The sequence below is a fragment of the Dasypus novemcinctus genome, chromosome 13 (assembly GCF_030445035.2).
Source record: "Dasypus novemcinctus isolate mDasNov1 chromosome 13, mDasNov1.1.hap2, whole genome shotgun sequence".
Classification (NCBI taxonomy): Eukaryota; Metazoa; Chordata; class Mammalia; order Cingulata; family Dasypodidae; genus Dasypus; species Dasypus novemcinctus.
Window position 1 is genome coordinate 14679694 of NC_080685.1, and position 19262 is coordinate 14698955.

Sequence of the window (19262 nt, forward strand, 5' to 3'; positions counted from 1 at the left end):
TACATATAGAATTGCCAATTGAACTGGCAATTCCGCTACGAGTTATATACCCAAAAAAACTGAAAACAGGGATATGAACAGATACACACACTAATGTTCATAGTGTCACTATTCAGAATTGCTGAAAGGTGGCTGCAACCCAAATGGCCATCAACAGATGAATGGATAAACAAAACGTGGTATATAACATATGATGAAATATTATTCAGCTGTAAAAATGAATGAAATACTGACACATATTACAACATGGATGGGCTTGAGGATCTTAAGTTGAGTGAGCTAAACCAGGAACAGAACAACAAATACTATATGATCTCATTAATATGAACTAATTACAATAAGCAAACTCATAGCGGTAGAATCTAGAAGAAAGGTTACCAGTAGAATGGGAGTAGAGAAGGGGAAGCTGATGCTTAATCTGTGCAGAATTTATAATCAGGTTGATTGTAGTGGTTTGGGGGTGGATGGAGGTGATGGTGGTGCGATACTGTTAATGTAGATGAAAGCAATAAGGTATATGTGTGAGTATAGTTGAAGGGGGAGATTTTGGTCATATATGTTACCAGGAGGAAAGCTAGAGGATAAAACATGGGATCCTATTACACAGTGAACCCTATGATGGGCGAGGACTGGGGTTCGTAACATAAATATAAGAACGTTCTTTCAGGATCTAAACCAAAAGTACATCACTAGTACATGGTATTAATAACAGGGTGTTAAATGAGAGAAAATATACCTAAAGCAAAATATGGACCACAGTTAACAGTAACATTTTAACATTCTTACATCAAATAAAAGAGAGGTACCATACCAATGTTAAGTGTCAACAATGGGGGTGGACTGGGGAATGCTGCAAATTTTATTGTTAGGAAAAAGTTATATGTCACTTAAATGACCAAAATTCCCTGTAAGTTATACTGTTTTACATGGTCAGGTATCTAGACAGTCACAGCCTTTTAAACAGTTAACAGAGCAACAAACAAAAGTACTCATGAGGGCCCTAGGGATGTCTGGACACCATAGGCAAGCCACACGGCCTCATGAAATCAACATCACATCAGCAGGCTCTATCTGGAAATATATGAAAATCTATTTCCCCAATATAAGATAGTTATACTTAGGTATAAACTCCCCTAATCGTAATGTTTCTACTTCTTTTAAATGAACCTACAATTTTCAATTTACTTGTGAAGTGTATTTCTCAGAGACTTAAAGCCTTCCAATTGTTCCTATGCCAGTGTAGCTCTGAAACCCAACAGACATGTGGCTAACTCCTACTCCCCAGGTCTTAGGACCTGCCCTGAACAACTAAGAAAATGATAATGATGGAAAAAAAAAAAAGATACTGATGGACCAGCCCCAGACCAAAAGCAAAACTAAAAGCAAAACAATTCCATTCATCTGCCCAATAATACACTCATCCCTTTTCAGTCTGAAGTAGTCAGAGTGGATACAGTCCCAAAACCCATAAGACTGAGAAATGAACAAAAAATAAGGAGGGAGTGTAACTGTTGACTAAAGCAGATTTATTGTTACTGTAGTTCATGTCTTGTGTTGAGTAACATGTAAGATTGATATAAAAAATAAGTTAAAAAATGAAAAAAGAAATTTGAAAGTCTAAGAAATGGAAAAATAAAAAATGGGCAAAGGATTTAAATAGACATTTCTCCAAAGAACATATTCAGGTGGCCAATAAGTATATGAAAAGTTGTTCACCAATAGCCATTAAAGAGATGCATATTAAAACTATTAATACAATAAGATACCACTTTACACCACTAGGATGGTTATTATTTAAAGAACTAAAAATATCAAGGGTTTAGAGAGAATCCATATAAACTGGAACCTTTATACTCTGCTAGTAAGAATGTGAAATGGTATCATTGTGAAAAACAGTTGGGCAGTGCCTCAGAAAGTTATATAGAATTACCATATGATCTAGCAATTCCATTCCTAGGTATATACCCAAAAGAACTGAAAGCTGAGCAGCTGAGAAAGCCTGGAAAGAAATGAGCCCCATGCGAGACTGATATAAGAAGCCCTGAGTCATGAGCCCTCTGCCATCCTACAGCTGACATCAGAAGAAGCTGGGCCCAAGGAACCTTAAGAGGAAGAAGGAAGGAGAGATCAGGCAGATATAACCCACCACCTTGCTTCAGCTCATGGCAGCTGACTTTGGTGAAAGAGCAGCCTTGAGCTGGACTCTTTAGGGCCTTGTAACTATAAGCTTTTACGCCAAATAAATACCCTGTGTAAAAGCAAACAGATTTCTGGTTACTTTGTATCAGCACCTCTCTGGCTGACTATGAAAACTATTCTAGAAATGGTGATGAAAATCACATAGTATCATCAATGTACTTAACGTCAAAGAATTGTCCACTTAAAATGGTTTAAATAATTTTTATGTTAGGTATATTTTACCACAATTAAAAATAATTATAAAGACCTATACTTTGTAAAGAATACATGATTATTCATTTTAAAGCATGGGCACACTGTACCTTAGGACTAGTCTTTGAGCATTAAACCTAAAGGTTAATTAGGACAGTTTTGCCATAATTTGAGCTTGATGGCTTACAAGAAATCTGCTCAGCAATTTTACAATATGAATCAAGACTTAAATTTAAAATATATGTACTGTTTTTTTAAAGCTGTTTTACTGAAATATATTCACATATTAAAATAGTATGCTATTTCATATTTACTATACTACCATTTAACTTTCATCAATATTATTTTACTGCAAAATAAATACACATACTGTTTATAAGAAAATGTACTGGGGGTGGGGGATGGGGTATATGGGAACCTCTTATATTTTTTAATGTAACATTATTTGTGAGCTATGTATATTTAAAAAAAGACAAAAAATAATTTTTAAAATGCAAAAAAAAAGAAAAAGAAAATGTACTTATGTTTTAGAGATGCGCAATGAAGCATTTAGGGATGAAATGTCACCATGTATATAATTTACTCTGAAATAAAAGATGAAGCAAACATGGCAAAATGTTAACAATTGTTAAATTGACATGACAGGTATATAAGTGTTTATTATACTACCCTCTCAGTTTCTATATATTTTTAAGTTTTTATAATAACTACAAAAAATATACAAGACCCTTCGATCTATTCTACTTCTAGGAACTTATTCTCCCAATATCGCTCTGTCCACTAAAAAGGCCAGGGAATAATGACCAATCAAGGATAAATGAGCACCCAAAGGGCCCAGATTGTGGTCTCCAAATACTACTTCCCTCTTGGAGAAATGGTTGATTCCAGATGTGGGACAAGAAATGTTTAAGATGAACATGGAACATATTATAATATTAAGAAGCAAAGAAGCCATCGAAAATCATAGGGTCATGTCAAAAATACTCAGGAAGCAGTTTGAAGAGGCTCCTATTGGCTAAAGATTGGATGATTTGAGCATCAATAAGAATAATAACAGAATGGACTGCAACTATCAAATATGTTTAAAGCGATCATTTTATAAGGATTCTTTAAAAAGCTCAATGTTAATCTAGTGAACCAACTCAATATTTTTAAGAATGATAAAAAAAATTTTTTAAAAAGGAATTAAACATTTATCCTACCCTCCAATCACCCATTTATTTGGGAAACCAAGTTATTAAAAAAGGGAAGTTTTCCATAGGGTAAGTGGTCACACAAATAAAAAGATGCTGGAAATAGAAAATTGTTACAATATCACCACTTTACAACCTCAAATGAAATAATGGATGTAGGCAACCCCGTTTATATGGATATTTGAATATCCAAGTATTCAAATATTTAATTTTTAAGCATATAGATGTCAAAAAATCTACTTATAACATTTCATTAAATTAGTTACATAACCTTTTTGTTTTTTATCCCCCCCTTGTGGCTTTTTGTTTGCTGTCTGCTCTCTGGGTCCATTTGCTGTGCATTCTTCTGTGTCTGTATTTTTTATTTATTTCCCCTGCCCCTGCGGCTTGCTTGTTGTCTGCTTTCTCTATCCGTTTGCTGTGTGCTCTTCTGTGTGCTTTGTTTTTTTTTAAAGATTAATTTTGTAGGGAAGCAGACTTGGCCCAATGGATAGCGCATCTGCCTACCACATGGGAGGTCCACAGTTCAAACCCCAGGCCTCCTTGACCCATTTGGAGCTCACCCATGCGCAGTGCTGATGCGCGCAAGGAGTGCTGTGCCATGCAGGGGTGTCCCCTGCGTAGGGGAGTGCCACGCACAAGGAGTGCGTGTAAGGAGAGCCACTCAGAGGGAAAGAAAGTGCAGCCAGCCCAAGAATGGTGCCACACACACGGAGAGCTGACACAACAAAAAGAAACACAGATTCCCAGTGCCGCTGATAAGGATAGTAGCAGTCACAGAAGAACACACACAGCGAATGGACACAGAGAGCGGACAACTGGCGGGGGAGGGGGGAGAAATTTTTTTTTAAAAAGATTAATTTTGTATTTATTTCTCTCCCCTTCCACCCCCCCCCCCCGTTGTCTGCTCTCTGTGTCCATTTGCTGTGTGTTCTTCTGTGTCCACCTGGATTCTTGTCAGCATCACCAAGAACCTGTGTCTCTTTTTGTTACATTATCTTGCTGCATCAGCTCTCTGTGTGGGCGCCGCCACTCCTGGGCAGGCTGCACTTTTTTTGCTCCGGGTGGCTCTCCTTACGGGGCACACTCCTTGAGCATGGGGCTCCCCCATGTGGGGGATACCCCTGAGTGGCACGGCACTCCTTGCATGCATCAGCATTGTGTGTGGGCCAACTCATCACATGGGTCAGGAGGCCCTGTGTTTGAACTCTGGACCTCCCATGTGGTAGGCAGATGCTCTATCCATTGAGCCAAATCTGTTTCCCTTCTGTGTTTTTGCTTGTCTCCCTTTTTGTAGCGTCACCTTGCGGAGTTGGCTCTCCGTGATACTGGCGGGCCGGTGGCACTCCATGGCAATGGCAGGCCAGCGGCTCTCCACGTCATGCGGGCCAGCTGCCTTCACAAGGAGACATATGGTAGACATATGGTAGACAGGAGCCCAACTGATTGAGCCACACACGTTTCCCTACATAACCATTTTTAAAATCACTTGGGTGGAAAGGATGTGACTCAAGTGGTCAAGCGCCTGCTTCCCACATGGGAGGTCCTGGGTTTGGTCCCTGGTGCCTCTTAAAAACAAAAAAATTAAAAGGAAGCAAACGAAAAAAACAATTCAGGGGAGGGGATGTGGCTCAGTGGTTGAGTGCCAGCTTCCTGGACATATGAGGTCCTGGATTCAATCCCCAGCCCCAGTAACTCAAAAAAAAAAAAAGGTATATGTATATATATATCACATGGCATAAAGTAGTACATTAATTTAGAAATACTGCTTTCCCATCGTCACCCCACAATTTGTGAAACAATTTTATTCAGACTCTTCAAATGAATTTTTCCTACCAATATCTCACTTTTTAAGTACTTCACACAATTAGCTAAGGCATATGCGTTTCCTATTGCTGGTGTAAAAAATTACCACAAACCTACTGGCTTAAAAACAACACAAATGTATTATCTTACAGATCTGTTGGTCAGAGGTCTGACACAGAAGTAACTGGACTAAAATCAAGGTGTTGGCTGAGATGCATTACATTCTGGAAGGTCTAAGGGAGGATCTGTTTTCTTGCCTTTTCCAGCTTCTAAAGGCTAAACAAATGCCTTGTCTCAAGGCCCCTTCCACTGTCAAAGTCAGCAATAGTCAGGCTAGTCTTTCTCACACTGCATCACTCTGACACTCTAACTCCAGCTTCTCACTTTTAAGGACCCTTGTGATTACACTGGGCCCACCTGGATAATCCAGGCTAATCTTCCTTTTTAAGGTCAGCTATTAGCAACTTGAATTCCCCTTGGCCATGTAACCTAACATATTCACAGATTCAGGGAATCAGGGAATGATCATCTTTGGGTGGCCATAATTCTCCTACCACAGCACGTCATCTCTACTTATATCAAAACAGCTTTAAGATAGGACAATTTTTAAATATCTACATGATATTGTCATACGAAATTATACCTCTAACCCCAAGTAGCCATTTGCAAAATATCAGGAATTCAGTGATTTTTTAAAAATGTTTATTTAACAACAATGACAATAATAGCTAACATGGTACACCAATAACTGGTCTAAGTGCCTCAAACACCTTAACTCATTTACTTTTCACAACAGTCCTAGGACAACATGTAGTACATGTTGATTGTGAGGAAACCCCAGGAATAATTACTAAATCTATGTTCAATTTCTTTGCATCTTTGTATAATTTCCATCAGATGACCTCTAAAAGCAATCCAAAACTAGCATCAATTGAGCTATAGTAATGGAGGGAACACCCTCATATGATAATTAGTAAAGAGTTATACACAGTAGCTCCCTCTTTGCAGAAGTAAAATTTTCGGGGCGCGGGGGGCAGGGGGGAGACAATTGCCTGATAATATATACATAGAGAAGTGTCAAATTCACAATTTAATAAATTAAAATTAAAATAGTATGCTACTTCATATTTACTATACTACCATTAAATAACTTTCATCAATATTACTGTATCTGTGAATCACCACCCAGATACATCATTAGGAATTGGGACTTATTCTCCCCCTGCTGGGAGTACTGACTTGGCAGATAGCCCTCAATCATCAGGCCTCTTAAAGAATTGTATCTGGGGAAGCAGACTTGGCCCAATGGACAGGGCGTCCGTCTACCACATGGGAGGTCCGCGGTTCAAACCCCGGGCCTCCTTGACCCGTGTGGAGCTGGCCCATGCACAGTGCTGATGTGCCCAAAGAGTGCCCTGCCATGCAGGGGTGCCCCCCGCGTAGGGGAGCCCACGAGCAAGGGGTGTGCCCCACAAGGACAGCCACCCCCTCACAAAAAAAGCACAGCCTGCCCAGGAATGGCGCCACACACACGGAGAGCTGACACAAGATGACACAACAAAAAAACACAGATTCCCGGTGCCGCTGATAAAGATAGAAGCGGTCACAGAAGAACACACAGCAAATGGACACAGAGAGCAGACAACAGGGTGTGGGGGGGAAGGGGAGAGAAATAAATTTTTAAAAAATTAAAAATTAAAAATTAAAAAAATAAAGAATTGTATCTGCAGAACAGAGCACCTTGCCCAAGGGCATTCTCCTCTTTATTGGGCAATCAGAACTCAATGACAGATCAAAGCAGAGGAATAAATGCCCAGCCACCCTTTGGCCCAACTAGGAATGACTCTGAAGACTCATCCCATCTCCTGAGCTCCCCATGGGGTCAGCTGAAACCTCTGAGATCTAATTGCAACCCACCTCCTTCCCACTGCTCAATCCTGCTTCCTGTTCTTTCCCTGCCAAGGGTATTGGTCTCAATAGCATACCTTAATAAATCGCTGAAGGGGAAGCGGACTTGGCCCAATGGACAGGGCATCCGCCTACCACATGGGAGGTCCAGGGTTCAAACCCCGGGCCTCCTTGACCCATGTGGCGCTGGCCCATGTGAGTGCTGATGTGCACAAGGAGTGCCCTGCCACGCAGGGGTGTCCCCCGCATAGAGGAGACCCATGCGCAAGGAGTGCACCCCATAAGGAGAGCCGCCCAGCATGAAAGAAAGTGCAGCCTGCCCAAGAATGGCACACATGGAAAGCTGACACAGCAAGATGACGCAACAAAAAGAAACACAGATTCCCGGTGCCGCTGATAAGGATAGAAGTGGTCACAGAAGAACACACAGCAAAGGGACACAGAGAGGAGACAACTGGGGGGGGCAGGGGAGAGAAATAAATAAAAAATAAATCTTAAATAAATAAATAAATAAATAAATCGCTGAACACTAAACTTCCTAAATGCCATCTCCATTTCAGTCTACTTTCCAGAGAAGGTAGGTATTGGGAATTTCCAAGTATTAATATTGATCCAATTCTTTCAGATGGCAATTTGCAATACATATCAAAAGCCTTTAAATTATTCAAATTCTTGACATGTAAGAGAGTACAAAGGGCATGGGCTCTGGAGGATAGACTGAAATCTCAGTTCTGCCATTTGAAAGCTTTGGTCTTGATCTCCTCATCTATAAGAATGGGAGTAGAAACTTATATGTTAGGGTTGTTGGTATAATATTCAAAGCAGATATCATGTGAAAGCGTCTGGTACACAGGAATTATTTTTTAAATGTTACTTCTCTTCCCACTTACCAATATTCTTAGTTATAACAGGACATTTGTTCAAAGCCTTCCATGGAAAACCTTAAGCTCCAGGAAGGCAGAGTCCATATCTATGTAGTTCAGTGGTTCTCAAAACTTTAGTAAGCATCAGAATCAACAGGAGGACTTAAACCACATTGCTGGGCCCCATCTCCAGAGCTTCAAAATCAGTAGTTCTGGTGTGAGGCCCAAGAATTTAAATTTCAAACAAGTTCCAAAGTGATGTTAATTCTGCCCAGGGACCACACTTTGAGAACCACTGTTTTAGTTTATGACTAAATCCCTTGTACCTATTCACACCATTTCCTAACATGTTGTAGATACTCAAATATTTGTTGATTAACCAAAGAAAGAACTTTACTACAATGTTATTTACAAAAGTAAAAAAAAACAGAAATGAATGTCCAAAAATGAGGAATGACTAAACAAACTATATACTATAAATGCATTCATTAGGAAATACAAGTAAAATAATGCTGTAGAAACATAGTTAAGTATATATTAAATAATACAAAGTAAAAAAAAAAGCAATACAAAATTACATGCTAATCAATTTAAACTACATTAAATACAAATACATATGGAATAATGACTGAAAAAAATTTTTAAATTACACTTAGTTTTTGGGTTTAGATTATGAGAAATCAAAATTTGTTATTGTTGTTTAAACTTTTCTCAGAAGATATTTTAAGGTATTTTTAATATAAAATAGCAAACCAAATACTTAACTTTTCATTATAGCTTATAATTCAACAAAACCATAGTAGCACAAGACATTGTTGCCCAAATGAAACAACTGCATACAGGAAGCATCTATAAAATGGTTGTTATTTTCCTCAAAACTGGTATGATAAAGCACTACTGGAACACTTAAAATGAAACAATGGCAGAATGCATATATATATATACACACACACACTCACATACACACGCATATCCATCTATGTACACGCAGACTTACAGACAGGCACATATAAAATCACAAATTACCTGCTATAGGAGGAACAGGTCCAGAAAAATGCACTGTGGCATATTCTCCATTAACTTCAACTCTTTGACCAATAACATCTGAAGTCAACATATCACTCATTATAATATAGCCAGATCCAATAAACAAGGAGATCTAGGAAGAAAATTACAACATTGACAAGAACTTAACACAATTCCTTTCAAATATGTTTTTTTAAACTCCACACGGTTATATACTCATGAGTACAATGCTTCAGACCAATTTAGCCTTTTATATTTTGGTGAAGAGAAGGACTAATAGGTTTATATACCATACTTTTCAAAATTTGGTTTTACTTTACTATCTAACTATATTTTGATAATATATTTTTTTAACTCTTACTTAAGAACAGTTGACTCATATCACATTAGTGTATTCTGCCATTTACTCAAGGAAAGGAGAGAAGAGAGAAGGGGCAATATAGGCATTGTTCTCTCCTCAGAATAGGAGAATTTGTGAAAAAGATAAATTCATAGGTTCAGGAAGCAACACGTAATGAACAATTAAAAAAAATGTTAACACTACTGAAAATACAGAAACCTAAAAATAAAGAGGTCTTAAAAGTGCCCAGAGAAAAGTACCCAGAGATAAAGAAAGATAAACAGATCTAAATCCCACTTCGCAGGAAAAGCAGAAGCCTGATGAACATGTAAAATGATACCATCTGGATCCAGTGAGTCAAAGTCCAGACTGTGGGAAACTCTACAGGATATATAAGCCAGTATCTTCAATAAATGAAATATAATGAGAAAATGGAGTAGAGGGAGAACAAAGTGATTAAAAGAAATTTAGATATGTCAATCAATCGCCATGTATGGATTTTAATTGTGTTATAATTTTAAAAAACTCTAACAATGATGACAACAATGAAGGAAGAAAAGAAAGAATTATGAGAAAATTGTCACTTCAAACACTGACTGAATATCTGATGATATTTAAGAATAATAATTGAGGAGTGGATATGGCTCAAGAAGTTGAGCTCCTGCCTCCCACAAGGGAGGTCCTGGGTTCAGTTCCCAAAAACAAAAATGAACAGCAAGCAAACGAATGAAAAAACCTACTCAGAGAAGGCGATGTGGCTCAGTGGTTGAGCACTGGCTTCCCACATACGAGGTCCTAGGTTCAATCCCTGGCCCCCCGATACTTCAAAAAAAAAAAGAATGTAGCAGTTTGATATGGTTATGGATTCTGAAAATAGATATTGAATTATGTTTGTAATCTGATCTGTACCTGGGCATGATTGAGTTATGATTAGGGCATTGAGTCCCCACCCCTTGGTGGGTAGGAACTCACGATAAAAGGCATGGCAAAGAAAAAGAGTTAAGGAGGAAACGGACTTTGGCCCAGTGGTTAGGGCGTCCGTCTACCATACGGGAGGTCCGCGGTTCAAACCCGGGCCTCCTCGACCCGTGTGGAGCTGGCCATGTGCAGTGCTGATGCGCGCAAGGGGTGCCGTGCCACGCAGGGGTGTCCCCCGCGTGGGGGAGCTCCAAGCACAAGGAATGCGCCCGTGAGGAAAGCCGCCCAGCGTGAAAAGAGAGTGCAGCCTGCCCAGGAATGGCGCCGCCCACACTTCCTGTGCCGCTGACGACAACAGAAGCGGACAAAGAAACAAAAGCAGACAAAGAAACAAGACGCAACAAATAGACACCAAGAACAGACAACCAGGGGAGGGGGGGGGCAATTAAATAAATAAATAAATCTTTTAAAAAAAAAAAAGAAAAGAAAAGAAAAGAGTTAAGGGTTTCTGATGTTGGGGTTTTTGATGTTAGAGTTTGATGCTGAAGCCTTAGGTTGGAGTCCCAGGAAGTAAGCTCCCAAAGGAAACAGAAGCAAGCCCCAGGAGGAGAGGACCTGAGCCAGGAGAAGAACACAGAGGAACAGAGATGGCTCTTTATTTACTTATTTTTTTAAAGATTTATTTATTTATTTCTCTCCCCTCCCCCCACACCCCAGTTGTCTGTTCTCTGTGTCTATTTGCTGCATGTTCTTCTTTGTCTGCTTCTGTTGTTGTCAACCGCACAAGAATCTGTGTTTCTTTTGGTTGTGTCATCTTGTGTCAGCTCTCCAAGTGCGCGGCGCCATTCCTGGGCAGGCTGAACTTTCTTTCGTGCTGGGCGGCTCTCCTTACGGGGCGCATGGGGCTCCCCTGCACGGGGACACCCCCGCGTGGCATGGCACTCCCTGCGCGCATCAGCATTGCACATGGGCCAGCTCCACATGGGTCAAGGAGGCCCGGGGTTTGAACCGCGGACCTCCCATGTGGTAGATGGATGCCCTAACCACTGGGCCAAGTCCGCTTCCCAAGATGGCTCTTTAGACATGGCAGAAACCCCAGGGAGAGAGACAGAGAAAGACAGAGCCATTCGCCTGATAGTCTATAGCTCACCTTATGGAGAGAGGCAAAGTCTAGAAAGTCTCATAGTTTACAGCTGACCTTGTGGAGAAAACAGAGAAGCAAGACCCTGGAAGGGAGGAACCCAGGAAGTCTGAACCCTTGCAGACAAAGGCAGCCATCTTCCTCCAGCACATGAAAGTAGACTTTGTTGAGGGAAGTAACTTATGCTTTATGGCCTGGTATCTATAAGCTTCTACCTCAAATACTCCTTATAAAAGCCAACCAATTTTTGGTATTTTGCATCAGCACCCCTTTGGCTGACAATACAAAGAACTATTAAATTTTTAGCTATGCTAATGGTATTGTAAAGGCCCTTATCTTTTAAAAATACATACTAAAATGGTTATAAGTTAAAAAAAATTATTTTTAGATATATCACTCTAGTGACAGTACAGAGGATACACTGAAAGGAAATAAGCAGCAAAACAAACAATTAGAAAAATATTGCTGTATTCCAGGTGTAAACAATGAGAATGAACCAAAGCAGTGGCCCATCCATTTATTCAACACATATTCACTGAGCACCCACTACATGCAAGCTACTGTGCTCAACCTTGTATAGTAAACTATATGTGTATGATTCCTGCCCCAGAAGTTTATAGTCCAGTGGCAGTTAGAACTGAGAGAGGAGATTTTAGAGAAAGTTAAGAACTAAAATAAACAGTTTGATGACTAACTGGATAGAAATGGTAAAAGAAGAGTAGACTAGAAAGACTCATAATTTCTTTGTTTTGGGTAGATGGTGGTATCAGACACTGGAAAGAATAATGCAAGGGTTTAAATTTGGAAGGGGAAACAGTGAGTTTGGGGTCCCTAAAGAATGTCATCATGGATGTGGGTATGTAAGTTCAAAAGGCATGTTTTAACTAGAAATGTCTATTTGAGAGTCATCAGCACATAATTTATAACTGATATCGTAAGAGGTGATGAGATAGGGTGGAGAAAAAAAGAGGATAACTTACAGAATCCTGAGGAAATATAATACTTAAAAGGAAACAAGGAAGGGAAACGGACTTGGCCCAGTGGTTAGGGTGTCCGTCTACCACATGGGAGGTCAGCGGTTCAAACCCCGGGCCTCCTTGACCCGAGTGGAGCTGGCCCATGTGCAGTGCTGATGCACGCAAGGAGTGCCCTGCCACGCAGGGGTGTCCCTGCTTAGGGGAGCCCTACATGCAATCCGTAAGGAGAGCCGCCCAGCGCGAAAAAAGCGCAGCCTGCCCAGGAGTGGTGCCGCACACACGGAGAGCTGATGCAGCAAGATGACGCAACAAAAAAAAGAAACACACATTCCTGTGCTGATGTGCGCAAGGAGTGCTCTGCCACGCAGGGGTGTCCCCCGCGTAGGGGTGTCCCCCCCGTAGGGGAGCCCCACGCGCAAGGAGTGCGCCCCATAAGGAGAGCTGCCCAGCGTGAAAGAAAGTGCAGCCTGCCCAGGAATGGTGCCGTCCACACTTCCCTTGCCGCTGACGACAACAGAAGCGGACAAAGAAACAAGACGCAGCAAATAGACACAGAGAACAGATAACCGGGGGAGGGGGGGAATTAAATAAATAATTTAAAGGAAGAAATCCCTAAGAAGGTGTTAGAGGAGAAAAACCTAGAAAGAATAAAAGAAAACCAGATTCCCAGGATCTTGGACACCCAAGGGGAAAGAGTTTAAAGAATGAATAATGAAGTCATAGTATCAGGAGCTGCAGAGATCGTGTGAAACAAGGGATTAAAAACTTTGAGTTCTTTTCACTAGCACAAATGATTTGTAGCTTTACCCTCATCTTTATCCAAATGAGAAAATTTTTTCCACTATAAAAAGTTAGTAAAGTTGCAGCACCAAGAATTTTTAAATGACCACAAATTACTGGACTATTGAAAAAAAGTACTTTTCTATTTTGATAATGTTACCATATGTGTACAAAATAAGAAAAACATACACTGTTAACTCATACTTTCCTTGATTAAAATTATTTTATTGATTACCCATAAACTTCATAAGCACATGGTATGGTGGTCCAGTTGGTCCGGGCCCTGGCTCTCCCTCCTCCTCCTCCGTAAGGGAAACTCAACCTGCATCAGGTAGGCACCTGCATGCCTCAGGACACAAGTTAAAATGTAACAGACCTCCCCACAGGGAAACAACGTGCATGTTTTATAAATTGTACTCTTTTCAAACTGTACACTCCCATCCTGCAATAACATTTAGACCCCTACTGTGGGTTTCACGTGAGCTTAACAGAAACTCTGCTCTTCTACCCTATGGAATGTCTGTGTCTTGAAACCCCTTACGTTGCCCCCATTTTCCTGCCTGTTTGCAGAGCACTACTGCCTTCAGAGACCCTCTTCCATTTTTAAGTCCCAACAAAGCTCATGTTCGGTGCCAAGTGCACTCTTTGGTTTTGCGGCTGCCCTGACACGACTCCTGGAGCTGGGTTGGATTACATGACACATGAGACTTTTAGTATTATTACTTCTCCACTTTGAAGTTAACTTTTCTTAAGAGATGGTAAACATTTCCTCTATTACTTTTCTCTGTGTCACGTTTGAGAGACTAATGTGAGCATTTTATCTATTATCAAATTTCAGTATTACATCCTCTCAACCAGGTCCTCCAATGTCTGATTAAAAACATTTTTCCCAATTCTTGTGAAAAGGACCCTATTTCACAATGGGACTGGACTTTGTATAAATATGGGAGGACTGGGCAGTTGGGTAGGGGTGAGATGTAGATCTAAACCTGCACAGCAACCAAAAGGGAAATCATCTCACAGCCCAAATTTAGTGGGAAAAGTCAAAACCATTTAGATGATTTGATGGTATCAATAGGCTGGTAGATCCAGGTATGAGGAATCCATAACAGATATAGGTTGCTGCTGAGAGTCAGGACCCTACACAGAAGTTTATGTTCAAAATAAAATAGGGGCAGGGAAGTGGACTTGGCCCAGTGGTTAGGGCATCTGTCTCATCTACTACATGGGAGGTCCGCGGTTCAAACCCCGAGCCTCCTTGAGCCGTGTAGAGCTGGCCCATGCGCAGTGCTGATGCGCGCAAGGAGTGCCGTGCCACACAGGGGTGTTCCTGTGCAGGGGAGCCCCACGCGCAAGGAGTGCGCTCTGTAAGGAGAGCCACCCAGCGCAAAAGGAAGTGCAACCTGCCCAGGAATGGCACCGCACACATGGAGAGCTGACACAATAAGATGATGCAACAAAAATAGACACAGATTCCCGTGCCGCTGACAACAACAGAATCAGACAAAGAAGACGCAGCAAATAGACACAGAGAACAAACTGGGGCAGTGGGGGAAGGGGAGAAAAATAAATAAATAAATCTTTAAAAAATATTTATATATATATAATGGGGGGAGGACAACCGGCAAGATGGCAGCAGAGTAAGGAGCTCCTAGAGTCAGCTCATGCTACAGGGAAGTAGTAATCACCCAGAGCTATCTAAAGCCCCTATTTGGGGGCTCTAGGAGACCAGAAGAGCATCCTGCAACATATTTGAAGGAATGGAAGGAGTAGACTGCCCATTCGCAGAGAAGATTCGTAAGTAGAGCGCTCCACGTCCCAGAGGCCAGTGCCCATCCTCCACTGGAGGCACAAGCCACCTCAGGAGCTGTTCCACAGCTGGAACTGTAAGCTCCATGTATTAGCCATCCAAAAGGGTACTGATGCAAAATACCAGAAATCGGTTGGTTTTTATAAAGGGTATTTATTTGGGGTAGGAACTTACAGTTACCAGGTCATAAAGCATAAGTTACTTCCCTCACCAAAGTCTATTGTCATGTGTTGGAGCAAGATGGCTGCTGACATCTGCCAGGGTTCACGCTTCCTGGGTTCCTCTCTTCTAGGATATTGCTTTTCTCTGGGTTCAGGATTCCTCTCTTCCCAGGGCTTGCTTCTTCCTGGGCTCAATGTTCTTTTCTTTCTGGGGCTTGCTTCGTTTCCTCATGTGCTTACTTTCTGGGGCTCCAGCTTAAGACTTCAGCATCAAACTCCAAGATCAAAACTCCTACATCAGAAACCCTTAACTCTGTCCTTTGCCATGCCTTTCACCTGTGAGTCCCCACCCACCAAAGGGTAGGGACTCAAAGCACTACTGGCACAAGAGATTTACATAATTACTTAATCAAGTAAACCTATGAATCCAATATAATCTAATATGCCCAGAGGAAAAGATTAGTTTACAAAGATAATCCAATATTTCCTTTTGGAATTCATCAATAATATCAAACTGCTACACTCTACTTCTCAAAAACAGGGGAAGAAGAGACAGTTGGGCACCAACTTCAGCTACTGATTAATAAATTCAGCAGGCTAAAGTATAATCCTAAGAACAGCTGAAGTTTGAGCCTGTCCAAGTCTGAAAGAGGCTTGTAGCCACCATTTTAACTCTGCCCCTGAGGGTAAGCGGGACAGACTGAAAATCAGAATGCTGGTAGGGACTGACGGTTTTTCCATCCAGATCAGATTGCTGCTCAAGCCTAAGCCCAGCCTCACCTCTGGCAGGGAGGAAGTTGGGGGACCCGCGCCAGTCTCTCCAGGAAAATACAGGCCACACCTCAGAGTCTGGTGATCATCCTACTCTGGTGGCACTAGATGCCTCAGGAGCTATTCTGTGGCTGAAGTTGGAACATCCATTTCCTGAAAATAGGAGAGGAAGAGACGATTGGCCATCGAATTCTGCTACTGATTAATAAATTCATCTGGCTAAGGTATAACCCTAAGAACAGCTAAAGTTTGAGCCTGTCCAAGTCAGAAAGAGGCTGGTAGCCATCATTTTGACTCATTTGACATCATTTTGACCAGTGGGAGAAGCTTCACTGGTCCCTGGGGCATCGTGGGCACAGCTTACAGCACCAACTACATCCCTGGCTCCAACTACACAACCAGGAAGAGAGAAAAGTCAAGAAAGCCCTAAATTAAACAGAGAAACTACACCCAGAATAAATACATCTAGTAAGCCAGATGCCAAGAAACCAACAAAAAACTACAATTCATATCGAAACAGGAAGATATGGCCCAATTAAAGGAACAAGATAAGCCTCCACATGAGTTAAAGGAGTTGAGACAACTAATCATAGGTGTTCAAACAAATCTCCTTAATAAATTCAATGAGATGGCTAAAGAGATTAAGGATTTTTTTTAAGGTTTATTTTATTTATCTCTCTCCTTCCCCTCATTGTCTGCTCTCTGTGTCCATTCACTGTGTATTCTTCTGCATCCACCTGTATTATCAGGCGGTACTTTTTTGTTGCATCATCTTGCTGCGTCAGCCCTCCATGTGTGCGGTGCCACTCCTGAGCGGGCTGTACTTTTTTCACGTAGGGCAGCTCTCCTTGCGGGGTGCACTCTTTGCATGTTGGGCTCCCTGTGGGGGCATCCCTGTATGGCACAGCACTCCTTGAGCACGGCAGCACTGTGCATGGGCCAGCTCACCATACAGGTCAGGAGGCACTGGATATAGAACCCTGGACCCTCCATATGGTAAGCAGATGCTCTTATCAGTTGAGCCACATCCACTTCCCAAGATTAAGGATATTAAGAAGACATTGGCTCAACTGCAATGAATGTACCACACTAATGAAAAAAGGTGTTGTTGTGGGAAAAGTGGGAGATGTGGGTAGTGGGGCATATGGGTTCCCAATTTTTTTTAATGTTACATTTTATATGATCTATGTATTTTTTAAATAAATAAAAAATATATTTCAAAAAAAGAAGACGTTGGGTCAGCAAAAGAATTTTAAAGCATACGTAGAAAAACAGCAGATCTTACAGGAACGAAAGGTATAATAAATGAAATTTAAAAATACACTGGAAGTACATAACAGCAGACTTGAAGAGGCAGAAGAAAGGATTGGCAAGCTTGAAGAAATGGCCTCTGAAAGTAAACATACAAAAGAACAGATGAAGAAAACAATGGAAAAAATTGAACAAAGTCACAGGGAACTAAATGACAACAAGAGACACGCAAACAGATTTTTCTGTCTTTCTCTTCCATTTCTCAGCAAGCATTGTTCTTTCCCCCATTTCCCAAAAAAATCTTTTTACTGGCCTAACTAAAAAAATTTTAGAAAAAAAGAGACATGCAAACATACGTGTCATGGGTGCCCCAGGAGGAGAAGAGAAGGCAAAAGGGACAGAAGGAATATGTGAAGAAATAATTGTAGGAAATTTCTCAACCCTACTGAAAGACTTACATATCCATGTCCAAGAAACACAACATATTCCCACCCAAATAAATCTAAATAAGCCACCTCTGAGACACATACTAATCAGAACGTCAAATGCCAAAGACAAAGAGAGAATTCTGAGAGCAATAAGAGAAAAACAATGCATAACATATAAGGGATAGCCAATAAGATTAAGTGCCAATTTCTCATCAAAAGCAATGGAGGCAAGACAGTGGTATGATATATTTAAGATATTGCAAGAGAAAAACTTCCAGCCAAGAATCTTATATCCAGCAAGATTATCTTTCAAAAATGAGGGCAAGTTGAGAATAGTCACAGATAAATAGAAACTGAGAGAGTTTTTTCCAAGAGATCAGCTTTGCTACAGTCCAAAAAGAAAGACAGGAAAGAAATGCCTGGAAGAGAGTTTAGAAATGAAAAGTAACTAAAAGAATTTAAAAAGTGGTGAAAATAAAATATGACAGATAAAACTCAAAGGTCAAAATGGATGAAATAAGAACTGCCTTTACAATAACAACATTAAATGTTAATGAATTAAACTCCCCAATTAAAAGGCACAGACTGGCAGAAGAGATTAAGAAAATATAAGCCACCTATATGCAGTCTCCAAGAAATTAAAGTGAAAGTCTAGAAAAAGATACTACATGCATGTAGTAACAAAAAAAAAAAAAGAAAAAAAAAGAAAAGCCAGAGTAGTTACACTTATATCACATGAAATAGACTTTAAAAGACACTAGCAGCCCTGCAGAGCCTGCTTGCATCAACTGTCGAGAGTCTGCAAATTCGCGCTCCGGAACCATCCAGACTGCCCCAATCCCAGCTATCTAGCATTTGAAAACACTGAGAGTAATGTCTCTAGATCACTTTTTACTAGAGCCAATCACATGTCACGCCTGGAACAAGGATCATACACAGATTGCCTTTAGCCCCAGTAACCACGAAGTCTACCTCTATAAGAAGAACGGGAGCTAGTGGGTAAGACTGCATGAATTCAAAGAGCACAATGGACACATCACAGGTACTGACTGGGCTCCCAAGGATGACTGCATTGTCACTTGCCGGGCAGATCACAATTCCTATGTCTGGAGTCAGAAAGATGCTGTCTGGAAGCCGACCCTGGTAATTCTGAGAATTAACTGTGTGGCCACTTTTGTGAAGTAGTCCCCTCTAGAGAACAAACTTCCTGTAGGAAGTGGAGCATGACTCATTTCTGTTTGTTACTTTGAGTCTGAAAATGACTGGTGGATAAGCAAGCACATTAAAAAGCCTATTTGTTCCACGGTCCACAGCTTGGATTGGCATCTCAACAATGTTTTGAAGCTGATGACTTCAAATGTAGCTCTAGTTTAACAAGGGCTCTTGTGTTTGAGGTTTCAACTCTGAAAACAGAGTTCCTGACACTCCTGAGTGTATCTTTAATTTCCAAGAATAGTGTTGTAGACACTGGCCATGACTGTTGCCCAATGCTCTTTAA

General features: G+C 40.9%; 1 protein-coding gene and 1 pseudogene across 2 annotated transcripts in view; one reads left to right on the top strand and one right to left on the bottom strand.

Annotated features, from left to right (window-relative positions):
• TBCE (tubulin folding cofactor E) overlaps positions 1-19262 on the bottom strand; it is a 120744-nt gene that overhangs the window by 69654 nt on the left and 31828 nt on the right. For both annotated transcript variants that reach the window (XM_058309508.2, XM_071207367.1), the window contains exon 2: positions 9188-9320. In XM_058309508.2, the coding sequence (XP_058165491.1) occupies positions 9188-9287 (100 nt within the window). In that variant the 5' untranslated portion in view covers positions 9288-9320. The remainder of the gene's footprint in view (positions 1-9187; positions 9321-19262) is intronic.
• Positions 18605-19138, top strand: LOC101441276 (actin-related protein 2/3 complex subunit 1A pseudogene; annotated as a pseudogene).